Consider the following 15,556-nt stretch of genomic DNA (forward strand, 5'->3'; position numbering starts at 1 on the left):
TTTGGTTTCTTTATTGATTTCTTTTTTTTTTTTTTTTTTTTTTTAAATTTATTCATGATAGTCACACAGAGAGAGAGAGAGAGGCAGAGACACAGGCAGAGGGAGAAGCAGGCTCCATGCACCGGGAGCCCGATGTGGGATTCGATCCCGGGTCTCCAGGATCGCGCCCTGGGCCAAAGGCAGGCGCCAAACCGCTGCGCCACCCAGGGATCCCTCTTTATTGATTTCTTGATTGATCCATTCATTGTTTAGTAGCACTGTTATTTAACCTCCATGTATACATGGTCTTTCTAGATTTTTTCTTGTAGTTAATTTCTAGTTTCATAGCATTGTGGTCAGAAATACATAGTATGACTTCAATCTTTTTTTAATTTGTTGAGGTTTGTTTTGTGGCCTAATATGTGATCTATCCTGGAGAATGTTCCTGTGTACACTTGAAAAGAACCTATAGGGGTGCCAGGTGGCTCAGTTTGTTAAGCATCTGACTCTTTATATTGGCTCAGATCACAATCTCAGGGTCCTGGGATTGTGCACTGGGTGGGTCTCTATACTCAGTGAGGAGTCTGCTTGAGGATTCTCTCCCTCTTCCTCCACCCCTCCCCCACTCACATGTGCACACATGTTGCACACACTCTCTCAAGTAAGTAAATAAAATCTTTTTTAAAAAAGAAAGAAATAAAAGAATGTGCAGTCTGCTGTTTTAAGATGCAATGTTCTGAGTATACCTGTTAAATCTATCTGGTTCAGTGTGTTATTCAAAACACTGTTTTTCTTGTTGATTTTATGTTTGGATGATGTATCCATCAATGTAAGTGGGATGTTAAAGTCTCCTACTATTATTGTATTACTACCAATTAGTTTCTTTATGTTTTTCATTAACTGTTTCATATACTTGAGTGCTCCCATGTTAGGCACATAGTTACAATTGTTATAGCTTCTTGCTGGATTGATTCCTTTATTATTATACAGTCTCCTTCTTTGTCTCTTTTTATAGTCTTTGTTTAAAAGTCTATTTTTTCTATTACAAGTATTGATACTCTGGCTTTCTTTTGACATCCGTTTGAATGATAAATGCTTCTCCATCCTCTTACTTTCAATCTGCGGGTGTCTTTAGGTCTGAAATAAGTATCTTAAAGGCAGAATATAGATAGGTCTTGTTTTTTTACACACTGTGTCACGCTATGTCTTTTGATTGGAACTTAATCCATTTGCATTCTAATTAACTATGAATACATATGAATTTGTTGCCATTTTGTTATTTGTTTTGTGGTTGTTTTTGTAGTTTTTCTCTGATCCTTTCTTCTTTTGCTCTCTTTCATGGTTTGCTGGTTTTCTTTAGTTATATTATAGTTGGATTCCTTTCTCTTTATTCTTTGCATATCTATTAGTGGCTTTTGATTTGCGGTTATCATTAGGTTCATATATATCATCTTTGGTTTTTACAACTATTTTTAAGTAGACATATTATAAAGCATAATTATTATTGAAAAGTTCATTTATAAACTTGTATCCCATTTACTTCTTTTTAATTCACTTGTTCCTATAATTATGCTTGAATTGCTCATGAAAATTTCATGAGACATTAAACAAAGCTAGCCATCATCAGGATGGTCAGACGTCTCCTGGGAGATGATGTGCCCAACCAGATAATATCGAAGGTGATCAGGTATCAAGGATGAGTAGCTCTAGTTAAACTGACTTATCAAGTTCTTGCTAAAACTAGATTTTACAAGGACATGCAGAGATGGGCCCCGGGAAGGTCCAGGAGACTGATTAAAGTCTGCTCAAGCAAAGTATCTTTGTTAGTGGGTTTACTTTAAAGAGGAAAAGAATATCAAAAATGGGAGAGGAGGGTGCCTGGCTGGCTCAGTTGGTTGAGCGTCTGCCTTTGGCTCAGGTCATGATGGGTCCTGGGATTAAGCCCTGCTTCGCCCTCTGCCTCTCCTCTCTCTCTCTCTCTCTCTCTCTCTCTCTCTCTCTCACACACACACACACACACACACACACACATACATATCAATCAATCAATCTTTTAAAAAAATGGGAGAGGGCATCCCAGAGATAAAACTTTTTATTTTTCTAAATTTAACTCAAGACTATCTCTGCTAGAATTCATTAAAAGTCTGGCCCCCTGAAAATCATGTAACCTTTGCCCTCAGAGAGAGGTTATGAAGGCTCCAGGATAGTCTCAGCCTCTGAGAAAAGTCCATGAAAGGAAACAACCCAACAGAGGGAGGGAAGCATCACATTGTGAGAATGTCAGCAACTCATCATAATTTACCTAACCCTAGTCTTCCTCTCTAAATCACTTTTAGCTAGTCAATTATCCTTAAAGTTGTGTAACTGATGAAATACATTGATTTCAGCATTCTTTTCCTAGACTCTCATACATTTCAATCCCTTGGCACACGATCGGGCAGGTAAATTATTCTGGCTTTTCAGTCAGTGAAGCCTGGGTTCAAATCCTGACTCTTCAACTTAGCTCTGTGACCACAGGCAGGTTTTCTAACTGCCCTAAACTTAATTTTCTCAACTCTAAGCCTGGAGTCATTATTTTACCTAACCCACAAAGCCTCTTTGAAGGTGGGATAAAGTAATGCATCAAAGTGCTTAGCAAATTGTCTGTCATAGAGACCGCACTTAGTCAGTGGAAAACATGTGAAAAGAAGGGATAGGTGAGGGGACCTGGCAAAGTCTAGAAAGAGTGTATAATTCCGAAGAGATAGAAGTGCCATGGGTTCCACAGGATGGGTCAGCTAGGCAAAATGGTATACTTACCTAGTCTCAAAAGAAATTAAAAAGTCTTAGAGAAACTGGGCCTGAAAGCTATAGACACAGTGAAAAGTGCTGTATCCTTCTCTTGTTTTCTTTCCAGACATACAAACGAGATTACCAAGAGACAAGAAAGAAAAATGATGAGGGCCCCTAGGCATTGCAGCATGGATTCTGCCTGAAGAGGCCCTATGGTGCTGAAATAGAATTTAAGATTAAGACTTTTGACTAGGGCAGGACAGCTGCTTGGGGAACTTCCCAGCAGAGTGATGCTTAGAAAAACTGGTAAAAGCGTAAGTAAGTGGGAGTAAGTTAAAGAGCAGGACAAACAGAGCAAAGGATACTTACTATCTTCTTGCCAATTGTGAGCTGTAGACCATGAGACTGGCCTTGTTACAGATGGGATAATTTCTTGCCGGAAAGTTCTCTGCCCTTGTTGAGCTTGGCCTTGGGTACTCAATGTTCTCAGGCTTGGCATGGTTTTCTCCAGTAAGATTTTCTCTTTCTGGGGGGAAAAAAAAAAAAAGCAATACAGTACAAAAAAAAAAAAAAGGAAACTATATAGTGAGAATGCCAGAGAATATCTGGGGATATGAATCATAGGGGAGAGAATTCCTGAATTTCTCTTTTCCCAACATTATTTTCATTAGGGAGAAAGAGATTTCCTTCTTGAGCCCCTGTGTCTACAATTCCTTAAAACACTTTCTTATGAAGTTCTTGCATGTGTTTCTTTTTTTTAATATATAGACATCCTGAACACCTGTTCCTTTCTCTGTGTGCCCCTTTCTCTCATGAGGCTGTGGGAAGAATTTCAACAGGCCCAGCCAACACAGATAATAACAACAGGACATTATGCCCTTGCAGCTTATGTAGTAGTAGCAATGCTTCCACTGAGTGGCCTGGATTCCTGCCTCCCTGAGGTGACTACAAAGGAATGAACAGAAAGCATCTGTAACATGCTCTGTACATCTCCACAGAGGGTAGTGCTAGCCTCAAGCATCCAAAAGGCCCACTGAGGAAACACGGCCAAATCTCCTAGTCGGGGTTACAGGAAACAGACCTATAAAGTAGAGGTGGCTATAAGTTTGCCAAGAAAGGAAATCATGCATACCACCTTTCAGGACCACTTAATGAACAGCAGATTTTAGGGCCCACTCATATACAGAAAAAAAAATAAATGGACAATAATAGTACAGAAAAATATTTTATGTTTCACTAGAAAACTATGTATCTCTTTCTACAGCACACTCTTCCAGGTTATGAGACTCTAGCATTATTCATTGGTTTTATTTCATAAAGCTTTGTAAGCATGTAGGTAACTGATAGATACGTAATTTCTATTCTGTCTGGTAATGATTTAACTAACCAACCCCACAGTCACCCTAACTGTCTTTGAAACTGGAAAAAAAGTTTTGTCTCCAATTTGCAATTCATCTCAACATTCCTTTACTTGTATAAATCTGTGTTGTTTTGACTTTTCCTTTGAAACAACTGTTATACATTGAACAACGTCCCCCCCCAAAAAAAAAATAATATTGAAGTCCTAACCCCAGTACATATGAATATGACCTTATTTGAAAAGATTATTTGTAAATGATCAAGTTAAGGTGACATCATAGGGTGGGTCTTAATCCAACATAACTGTGTCCTTATAAAAAATAAAAGAGGGGATGGGATTCTGACAGAAACAGAAAGACATTCATAGTGAATGCCATGTAAAGAGGAAGGCAGATACACAGATAATGCATCTAACAAACTAAGGAATGCCACAGATTTCCAGCAAATCACCAAAAGCTGGGAGAAAGGTATGGAACAGATTCTCCTACACAGCCCTCAGAAAAATCTAACTCCAATAACCTTGATCTCAGACTTCTAGCCTCCAGAAAGAACTGTGAAAGAATAAACCTGTTGTCTAAGCCACCCAGTTTGTGGTGCTTGACTATAGCAACCCCAGCAAACTAATATGTCAGTTATAATATCTGCTTAATTCCCTTGTATCATAGGAGTAAAATAAATTCTTTAAAACATGTTCATTTTATAATCTGTAGGCGAGTCATGAGTTTGTCTTTTTCTGGAAATGATAAGATAAATGGATCTCTTGCTGTCCCTCTCCATTCCTGAAAATTTCTCAGCCAGGTCTATCCCTGAATACTCTTTTCTCAATGAGTTATTAGGTTGCATAAAGGCATCACAATGTATCTCTTAGAAATGACTCATACTTGGAAACTTAACTAATCAAAATGGACTGTTCCCCCCTCCTTGTTCAGATGAATGGATGCAAAGGGAAGGAGCCCTGTCAGCTGCCAGGCTCTGGGCTGGGCACATGGCACTCTGAAAGATATTTTTTGAATGCCTACCCCAGTCATCCTACCTTCTCCAATGTTGGACCAGTAACGTTCACTTTTCCTCTCAAGCCTCAGGGAAAGGGACTCTATCTCAATTTCCCCAGGAAGAGAACCTGATTGGTCTGAGATTCTTATGATAGTTCCTATCCCCTTGCCAGTGATTGATGAGACATGGCTGGGAGGTAGGGGCAGAGGAAGATACTCTAAAAGGAAAGTTTTCATGCTTTTAAAAGGAGGTATGCAGGGAAAAGCACACCTTTTGGTGAGGGAGGGTCTACATGTGATGCCTGGAACTATGGCAACCACCTTGTATTCATGAGAGCAGCTACCCTAAGAACAAACTCTGTCACACTAACCATGGAAGGGTAGAAAGGACAATTCCTGGGTTCTTGATAACATCCAAGGTAACTTACCCAGAAGCACACATTAGACAAAACCTGTTTCCTACTCAAAATCTAGACCTATCCCTCTCTCCCATACCACTTACCTCCTCTATGTATATTATTAGTCAGTGAATAAAGGTAAATTTCTTATTGTTGTTTGTTTGTTTGCTTGTTTTTTTAAAGATTTTATTTATTCATAAAAGACACAGAGAGAGGCAGAGACACAGGCCAAGGAAGAAGCAGGCTCCCTGAGGGGAGCCTGATATGAGACTCCATCCTGGGACCTTGGGATCACGACCTGAGCCACCCAGGTTCTCCTGTTGTTTTTATCCTTTAAAATGTCTTAGGAGGCCATAGAATTTAGTGGTTAAGAGCAAACTGTGGTGTCAGGTGGACCTGGGTTTAAATCCTGCCTCTGTGTGACCTCAAGCAAGTCATTTAACCCTTTATGCCTCAATTTCCCCAAGTATATCATGGTTATAACAATTCCTATGCTATAAGGTTGTGATGAGGATTAAGTGAAACTACATATATAAAGGATTTATCACAGGTTCTAGCACATGATAGGCACATAGAAAAACTTGATGGTGTTTATGATTATTACTATTACTGTACTATGCAATATTACCCTACCTCTTCAAGAGGCAGCCAGCATTTTGAATGTAAAGACAGCATCTTGCTTTCCCTATACAGAGTGGTTTCATCAGTTGACTTCATATTCATTAGAGCCTCCCCTTTTCATGTGAAAACTGGGAGCTCCCTTTCTTCCTCCCCAGATAGCCACCTTCAAAGAAGCCCAACTTCCCAGAAGTGCCTCTCATTCCTTGGTGGAGCCTAGCCTGGTTTTGTATCTACTCACAAAGCTTTAAGGGAGCTTTGATGCTCACATGGCTACTTAGCAGGAGCAGAAAGATAAAACCTTACTTGCTCACTCTCTCCACAATAAGACCTTTGGCAATTTAGAGGGACACAGAGATAAAAGACTGGATTTTTTTTCTTTTCATTTTTCCTCCAAAAAACAAATGGTGGTTTGTCTTTATCAATCACTCCTTCAGAGCTACACCAGTATCAAAAAGCATGAAATCAGCAGAACACCAAGACAGGGGAGTTCTATCCCACCCAGTAGGGAATTTGCTTGCTTATAGGACAAACAGGAAAGGGAGGGGAGAGGGGAACTGTACATAAAGAGCATCTCACTGAGGTAACCTAAGCTCACATCCCCTACCCCATTCCCAAAAGTTTGTTTTCTTAACATTTACTCTATGCCACTTGAAGCTTGGCACACAGACAAAACAAGGACAGTGAGGGACACAGAGAAAGGAAAGCTCAACTTGTCTCATGGATAAATCTTGAGTTGATTTGACATCTCTTAGTCCAGGGAGCTTACTGTGCTGACAATGTGCAGGTCTCTGTATGTGGGGCATTCAGCTGGGACTCGCAAGTCTGGTGTTAAACTCTGCTCTAAGTCCACGTAACCATGTACAAATGGAGGAATGAGAATAGGCTACCTGCATAACAACAGGGCCAATTGTTTCTGGGATATATCCTATGTGGTCCTATACTATGTACCCAATATGACAACCATAGGATAGATGGGACTACTTTCCCCACTTACCAATATGAACACTGTAGCTTAGAGAGGTCAAGTCAGGTGTCCAATGTCACATCCTAAGAGGCAGAGGCAAGACTTAAACTCAGATCTGCACCAAAGTGTGTGTTCTTAACCAGATGTTATAAAGCTGCATTCCACACGGATTACGAGCACCCTCTAAAAAATGCCAAGCAATATAGCAAGGCATCTGTTATCCATTGAGTTGTGCCTTCGAAAAATGTTATGATAAAGTCCTGACCCCCAGTACCTGGAAAGTACTATTCAGGAATAGGGTCTTTTCAGATGTAATTAAGTAAAAATGAGGACATACAGGATCAGAGTGGGCCCTAATCCAATGGCTGGTGTCCTTAGAAGGAAGGGAAATTTGGATACACATACTCACACAGGGAAGAGAGCCATGTAAAGACAGAGGCAGAAATTGGCGATGCTGCCACAAGCCCAGGAATATCAAAGATTGCTGGAAACTGCCAGAAGCGAGGAGAAGGCAAAGAAGGATCATCCCCTACAGCCTTTGAGGGAAGATGGTTTGGCCAATATCTTGATTTTGGACATCTGGCCTCCAGAATTGTGAGAACAGATTTCTGTTGTCTTAAGCCACCAAGTTTGTGACACTTTGTTATGGTAGTGTTAGGGAACTAATATAACATCTGTCTTTGCGAGTTTACAGAAGAGGAGGGGGACGCAGCTGCACGGAGGGGAGAGGAAGGCAAGACAATTTTCAGACAAATAATATGAAGATTATTTCTAGCATAGTGGCCTGGAGAGTGGGGCAAGGATGCTAGACATAAAAGAGAGGTGGTCAGAAGTGGGTGATGAAGGCAGGGAAATGAGGGGTTTAACTGAAGTAAAGAGATGAAAAGGAGAGAGGGGAGAATGGCAAGGAGTTTAACGGGTCAGCTCTTTGAGAGAAGACTTCAAGAAGGTTCTGGCATTCCCTGCCAGGGAGAGAAAGGATTGAGAAAGAGTAAAATGCTGCCAGAGTCTGCCCCGTGATCATGACCTTGCCCCATGCCACTGCCCCAGCCTTCTCACACCTCAACAGGGCTCTTACATCAGACTCCTCTTGAGTTACTACTCTCAGGGAACATGTAGTTAGCACTCACTAAGTGGCTGGTGCTAAAGGGGGGGGGGGAGGGGGGCGATGAGGACCAGAGAGCATCACGAAGGAACAAGGAACTAGGAGCTCATGATTTCTTCAACATGAACTGCTCTTCAAATCCCTCTCCCCAGTTGGCCTAGAAAGAATATACTTAGAACTCCCTTCCATTCCAACTTGGATGGGACATTAGCCTACCTCACTGGGCCCCAAACAACTTCTACAGCCTTTTATCATAATGCTTAGACATTATACTGTGTTTCTTCCTATATATATACATATACACAGAGATATGGATAAATAGGGAAGTAGAGAGATATGGACACATAGATATCTACCTAAGGTATAGCTATAAATAAAGATAGATGTAGAGATAGATAGATAGATAGATAGATAGATAGATAGATAGATAGATAGACAGATATTATAGATACAATGGCTCCTCCATTAGTGTGAGCTTTTAAAAGGCAGTGTCGGGATCCCTGGGTGGCGCAGCGGTTTGGCACCTGCCTTTGGCCCAGGGCGCGATCCTGGAGACCCAGGATCGAATCCCACACCAGGCTCCTGGTGCATGGAGCCTGCTTCTCCCTCTGCCTGTGTCTCTGCCTCTCTCTCTCTCTCTCTGTGACTATCATAAATAAATAAAAATTAAAAAAAAAATAAAAAAAAATAAAAGGCAGTGTCCTATCCAAGTCTAACTCAAACAACAAAAAAGTATTAAGAAATAGAGGAGGAGGGGCAAGATGGCGGAAGAGTAGGGTCTCCAAATCACCTGTCCCCACCAAATTACCTAGATAACCTTCAAATTATCCTGAAAATCTACGAATTCGGCCTGAGATTTAAAGAGAGACCAGCTGGAATACTACAGTGAGAAGAGTTCGCGCTTCTATCAAGGTAGGAAGACCAGGAAAAAGAAATAAAGAAACAAAAGGCCTCCAAGGGGGAGGGGCCCCGCGAGGAGCCGGGCTGAGGCCGGGGCGAGTGTCCCCAGGACAGGAGAGCCCCGTCCCGGAGAAGCAGGAGCTGCACCGACCTTCCCGGGCGGAAAGGGGCTCGCAGGGAGTTGGAGCAGGACCCCAGGAGGGCGGGGATGCCCTCAGGCTCCCTGGGACAGTAATAGAGGAACTGCGCGGAGCTCCCTAAAGGGCTGCAGGACACGGCTGGACCCGGGAGCAGCTCCGGGGCAGCTCGGGCAGAGGCTCCCTGCAGAGGGGGCTGCGCGGCTCCGGGAGCAGCTCGGAGGGGCTCCCGGCGTCAGCTCCGCAGAGAGGCGGCTGCGCAGGCGGGAGCGCGAATCCAACAGCACAGGCCCGGGAGCACAGGGCGCCGGGACACAGCCCAGGATCCGGCCTCCCCCCGGGACAGGCAGAGGCCGGGAGGGCCCAGGACAGCAAGGACGCTCCTGCCACGAGCTGAGCAGATCAGCGGCCCCACCCCGGAGCCTCCAGGCCCTGCAGACGGAGAGCTCTGTGGTTACTGCGGGGGCTGACTCCAGGGCTCCAGAGCTGGCCCCACCACTGCGGTTATTCCTCCTGGGGCCTCACGGGGTAAACAACCCCCACTGAGCCCTGCACCAGGCAGGGGCAGAGCAGCTCCCCCAAGTGCTAACACCTGAAAATCAGCACAACAGGCCCCTCCCCCAGAAGACCCGCTAGACGGACAAGTTCCAGGGGAAGTCAAGGGACTTAAAGTACACAGAATCAGAAGATACTCCCTCGTGTTGTTTTTTTTTTTTTCTTTTCTTTTCTTTTCTTTTCTTTTTTCTTTTCTTTTTTTTTTTTTTTTTTGCTTTTTGATTTGTTTGCTTCCCCCACCCCCTTTTTTTCCTTTCTTTCTTTTTCTTTCTCTTTTTCTTCTCTTTTGTTTCTTTTTTTTTCTTCCTTTTTTCTTTTTTCCTTTTCTCTTTTCTTTCCTTCTTTCTCTCCTTTCTTTTGCTCCTTTTCCCAATACAACTTGTTTTTGGCCACTCTGCACTGAGCAAAATGACTAGAAGGAAAACCTCACCTCAAAAGAAAGAATCAGAAACAGTCCTCTCTCCCACAGAGTTACAAAATCTGGATTACAATTCAATGTCAGAAAGCCAATTCAGGGAGGAGGGGCAAGAAGGCGGAAGAGTAGGGTCTCCTAATCACCTGTCCCCACCAAATTACCTAGAAAACCGTCAAATTATCCTGAAAATCTATGAATTCGGCCTGAGAATTAAAGAGAGAACACCTGGAATGCTACAGTGAGAAGAGTTCGCGCTTCTATCAAGGTAGGAAGATGGGAAAAAAGAAATAAAGAAACAAAGGCTTCCAAGGGGGAGGGGCCCGCGAGGAGCCGGGCTGAGGCCGGGGCGAGTGTCCCCAGGACAGGAGAGCTCCGTCCCGGAGAAGCAGGAGCTGCACCAACCTTCCCGGGTGGAAAGGGGCTCGCGGGGAGTTGGAGCAGGACCCAGGAGGGCGGGGATGCCCTCGGGCTCCCTGGGACAGTAACAGAGCAACTGCGCGCCTAGGAGAGTGCGCCGAGCTCCCTAAGGGCTGCAGCGCTCACGGCGGGACCCGGAGCAGCTCGGAGGGTTTCGGGCGGCGGCTCCGCGGAGGGGGCTGCGCGGCCCCGGGAGCAGCTCGGATGGACTCGGGCAGAGGAAGAGGCTCCGTGCGGAGGGGCTGCGCGGTTCCAGGACCAGCTCGGAGGGGCTCGGGCCGCGGCTCCGCGGAGGGGGCTGCACGGCCGGGAGCGCGAATCCAACAGCGCAGGCCCCGGAGCACAGGGCGCCGGGACACAGCCCAGGATCCGGCCTCCCCCGGGACAGGCAGAGGCCAGGAGGGCCCAGGACAGCAAGGACGCTCCTGCCCCGAGCTGAGCAGATCAGCGGCCCCACCCCGGAGCCTCCAGGCCCTGCAGACGGAGAGCTCCGGAGTTCCTGCCGGAGCTGAATCCAGGTTTCCAGAGCTGGCCCCGCCACTGGGGCTGTTGCTCCTGGGGCCTCACGGGGTAAACAACCCCCACTGAGCCCTGCACCAGGCAGGGGCAGAGCAGCTCCCCCAAGTGCTAACACCTGAAAATCAGCACAACAGGCCCCTCCCCCAGAAGACCCGCTAGACGGACAATTTCCAGGGGAAGCCAAGGGACTTAAAGTACACAGAATCAGAAGATACTCCCCCGTGGTTCTTTTTTTCTTTTCTTTTCTTTTCTTTTTTTTTTTTTTTTTTGTTGTTGTTGTTTTGTTTTGTTTTGTTTTGCTTTTTGATTTGTTTCCTTCCCCCACCCCCTTTTTTCCCTTTCTTTTTCTTTTTTCTTCTTTTTTTTTAGTTTTTTTCTTCCTTTTTTTTCCCTCTTTCTTTTTTCTTTCCTTCTTTCTCTCTTCTATTTTTCTCCTTTTCCCAATACAACTTGCTTTTGGCCACTCTGCACTGAGCAAAATGACTAGAAGGAAAACCTCACCTCAAAAGAAAGAATCAGAAACAGTCCTCTCTCCCACAGAGTTACAAAATCTGGATTACAATTCAATGTCAGAAAGCCAATTCAGAAGCACTATTATACAGCTACTGGTGGCTCTAGAAAAAAGCATAAAGGACTCAAGAGACTTCATGACTGCAGAATTTAGAGCTAATCAGGCAGAAATTAAAAATCAATTGAATGAGATGCAATCCAAACTAGAAGTCCTAACGACGAGGGTTAACGAGGTGGAAGAACGAGTGAGTGACATAGAAGACAAGTTGATGGCAAAGAGGGAAACTGAGGAAAAAAGAGACAAACAATTAAAATACCATGAAGATAGATTAAGGGAAATAAAAGACAGCCTGAGGAAGAAAAACTTACGTTTAATTGGTGTTCCTGAGGACGCCGAAAGGGACAGAGTTCAGGGACAGAATATGTATTTGAACAAATTCTAGCTGAAAACTTTCCTAATCTGGGAAGGGAAAGAGGCATTCAGATCCGGGAAATAGAGAGATCCCCCCCTAAAATCAATAAAAACCGTTCAACACCTCGACATTTAATTGTGAAGCTTGCAAATTCCAAAGATAAAGAGAAGATCCTTAAAGCAGCAAGAGACAAGAAATCCCTGACTTTTATGGGGAGGAGTATTAGGGTAACAGCAGACCTCTCCACAGAGACCTGGCAGGCCAGAAAGGGCTGGCAGGATATATTCAGGGTCCTAAATGAGAAGAACATGCAACCAAGAATACTTTATCCAGCAAGGCTCTCATTCAAAATGGAAGGAGAGATAAAGAGCTTCCAAGACAGGCAGCAACTGAAAGAATATGTGACCTCCAAACCAGCTCTGCAAGAAATTTTAAGGGGGACTCTTAAAATTCCCCTTTAAGAAAAAGTTCAGTGGAGCAATCCACAAAAACAAGGACTGAATAGATATCATGATGACACTAAACTCATATCTCTCAATAGTAACTCTGAATGTGAACGGGCTTAATGACCCCATCAAAAGGCGCAGGATTTCAGACTGGATAAAAAAGCAGGACCCATCTATTTGCTGCCTACAAGAGACTCATTTTACACAGAAGGACACCTACAGCCTGAAAATAAAAGGTTGGAGAACCATTTACCATTCAAATGGTCCTCAAAAGAAAGCAGGGGTAGCCATCCTTATATCAGATAAACTAAAATTTACCCCAAAGACTGTAGTGAGAGATGAGAGAGACACTGTATCATACTTAAAGGATCTATCCAACAAGAGGACTTAACAATCCTCAATATATATGCCCCGAATGTGGGAGCTGCCAAATATATCAATCAATTAATAACCAAAGTGAAGAAATACTTAGATAATAATACACTTATACTCGGTGACTTCAATCTAGCTCTTTCTATACTCGAAAGGTCTTCTAAGTACAACATCTCCAAAGAAATGAGAGCTTTAAATGATACACACTGGACCAGATGGATTTCACAGATATCTACAGAACTTTACATCCAAACTCAACTGAATACACATTCTTCTCAAGTGCACATGGAACTTTCTCCAGAATAGACCACATTCTGGGTCACAAATCAGGTCTGAACCGATACCAAAAGATTGGGATCGTCCCCTGCATATTCTCAGACCATAATGCCTTGAAATTAGAACTAAATCACAACAAGAAGTTTGAAAGGACCTCAAACACGTGGAAGTTAAGGACCATCCTGCTAAAAGATGAAAGGGTCAACCAGGAAATTAAGGAAGAATTAAAAAGATTCATGGAAACTAATGAGAATGAAGATACAGGGATCCCTGGGTGGCGCAGCGGTTTAGCGCCTGCCTTTGGCCCAGGGCGCGATCCTGGAGACCCGGGATCAAATCCCACGTCGGGCTCCCGGTGCATGGAGCCTGCTTCTCCCTCTGCCTATGTCTCTGCCTCTCTCTCCCCCTCTCTCTGTGTGTGTGTGTGACTATCAAAAATAAATTTAAAAAAATTTAAAAAAAAGAGAATGAAGACACAACCGTTCAAAATCTTTAGGATGCAGCAAAAGCAGTCCTAAGGGGGAAATACATTGCAATACAAGCATCCATTCAAAAACTGGAAAGAACTCAAATACAAAAGCTAACCTTACACATAAAGGAGCTAGAGAAAAAACATCAAATAGATCCTACACCCAGCAGAAGAAGAGAGTTAATAAAGATTCGAGCAGAACTCAACGAAATCGAGACCAGAAGAACTGTGGAACAGATCAACAGAACCAGGAGTTGGTTCTTTGAAAGAATTAATAAGATAGATAAACCATTAGCCAGCCTTATTAAAAAGAAGAGAGAGAAGACTCAAATTAATAAAATCATGAATGAGAAAGGAGAGATCACTACCAACACCAAGGAAATACAAACGATTTTAAAAACATATTATGAACAGCTATATGCCAATAAATTAAGCAATCTAGAAGAAATGGACGCATTCCTGGAAAGCCACAAACTACCAAAACTGGAACAGGAAGAAATAGAAAACCTGAACAGGCCAATAACCAGGGAGGAAATTGAAGCAGTCATCAAAAACCTCCCAAGATACAAGAGTCCAGGGCCAGATGGCTTCCCAGGGGAATTTTATCAAATGTTTAAAGAAGAAACCATACCTATTCTCCTAAAGCTGTTTGGAAAGATAGAAAGAGATGGAGTACTTCCAAATTCGTTCTATGAGGCCAGCATCACCTTAATTCCAAAACCAAAGACCCCACCAAAAAGGAGAATTACAGACCAATATCCCTGATGAACATGGATGCAAAAATTCTCAACAAGATACTAGCCAATAGGATCCAACAGTACATTAAGAAAATTATTCACCATGACCAAGTAGGATTTATCCCTGGGACACAAGGCTGGTTCAACACCCGTAAAACAATCAATGTGATTCATCATATCAGCAAGAGAAAAACCAAGAACCATATGATCCTCTCATTAGATGCGGAGAAAGCATTTGACAAAATACAGCATCCATTCCTCATCAAAACTCTTGAGAGTGTAGGGATAGAGGGAACATTCCTCAGCATCTTAAAAGCCATCTGTGAAAAGCCCACAGCAAATATCATTCTCAATGGGGAAGCACTGGGAGCCTTTCCCCTAAGATCAGGAACAAGACAGGGATGTCCACTCTCACCACTGCTATTCAACATAGTACTGGAAGTCCTAGCCTCAGCAATTAGACAATAAAAAGACATTAAAGGCATTCAAATTTACAAAGAAGAAGTCAAACTCTCCCTCTTCGCCAATGACATGATACTCCGTAGAAAACCCAAAAGCCCCCACCCCAAGATTGCTAGAACTCATACAGCAATTTGGTAGCATGGCAGGATACAAAATCAATGCCCAGAAATCAGTGGCATTTCTATACACTAACAATGAGACTGAAGAAAGAGAAATTAAGGAGTCAATCCCATTTACAATTGCACCAAAAGCATAAGATACCTAGGAATAAATCTAACCAAAGAGGTAAAGGATCTATACCCTAAAAACTATAGAACACTTCTGAAAGAAATTGAGGAAGACACAAAGAGATGGAAAAATATTCCATGCTCATGGATTGGCAGAATTAATATTGTGAAAATGTCAATGTTACCCAGGGCAATTTACACGTTTAATGCAATCCCTATCAAAATACCATCGACTTTCTTCAGAGAGTTAGAACAAATTATTTTAAGATTTGTGTGGAATCAGAAAAGACCCCGAATAGCCAGGAGAATTTTAAAAAAGAAAACCATATCTGGGGGCATCACAATGCCAGATTTCAGGTTGTACTACAAAGCTGTGGTCATCAAGACAGTGTGGTACTGGCACAAAAACAGACACATAGATCAATGGAACAGAATAGAGAACCCAGAAGTGGACCCTGAACTTTATGGTCAACTAATATTCGATAAAGGAGGAAAGACTATCCATTGGAAG

The 15,556-nt window shown here is 43.1% G+C and overlaps 1 protein-coding gene across 1 annotated transcript in view; it reads right to left on the reverse strand.

Annotated features, from left to right (window-relative positions):
• The window catches only part of LOC144282312 (uncharacterized), a 284,831-nt gene that overhangs the window by 171,798 nt on the left and 97,477 nt on the right, over positions 1–15,556 (reverse strand). Inside the window, exon 3 of the mRNA XM_077845800.1 lies at positions 3,121–3,276. Within this exon, the coding sequence (XP_077701926.1) occupies positions 3,121–3,250 (130 nt within the window). The 5' untranslated portion in view covers positions 3,251–3,276. The remainder of the gene's footprint in view (positions 1–3,120; positions 3,277–15,556) is intronic.

The sequence above is a fragment of the Canis aureus genome, chromosome 13, assembly GCF_053574225.1.
Source record: "Canis aureus isolate CA01 chromosome 13, VMU_Caureus_v.1.0, whole genome shotgun sequence".
Lineage (NCBI taxonomy): Eukaryota > Metazoa > Chordata > Mammalia > Carnivora > Canidae > Canis > Canis aureus.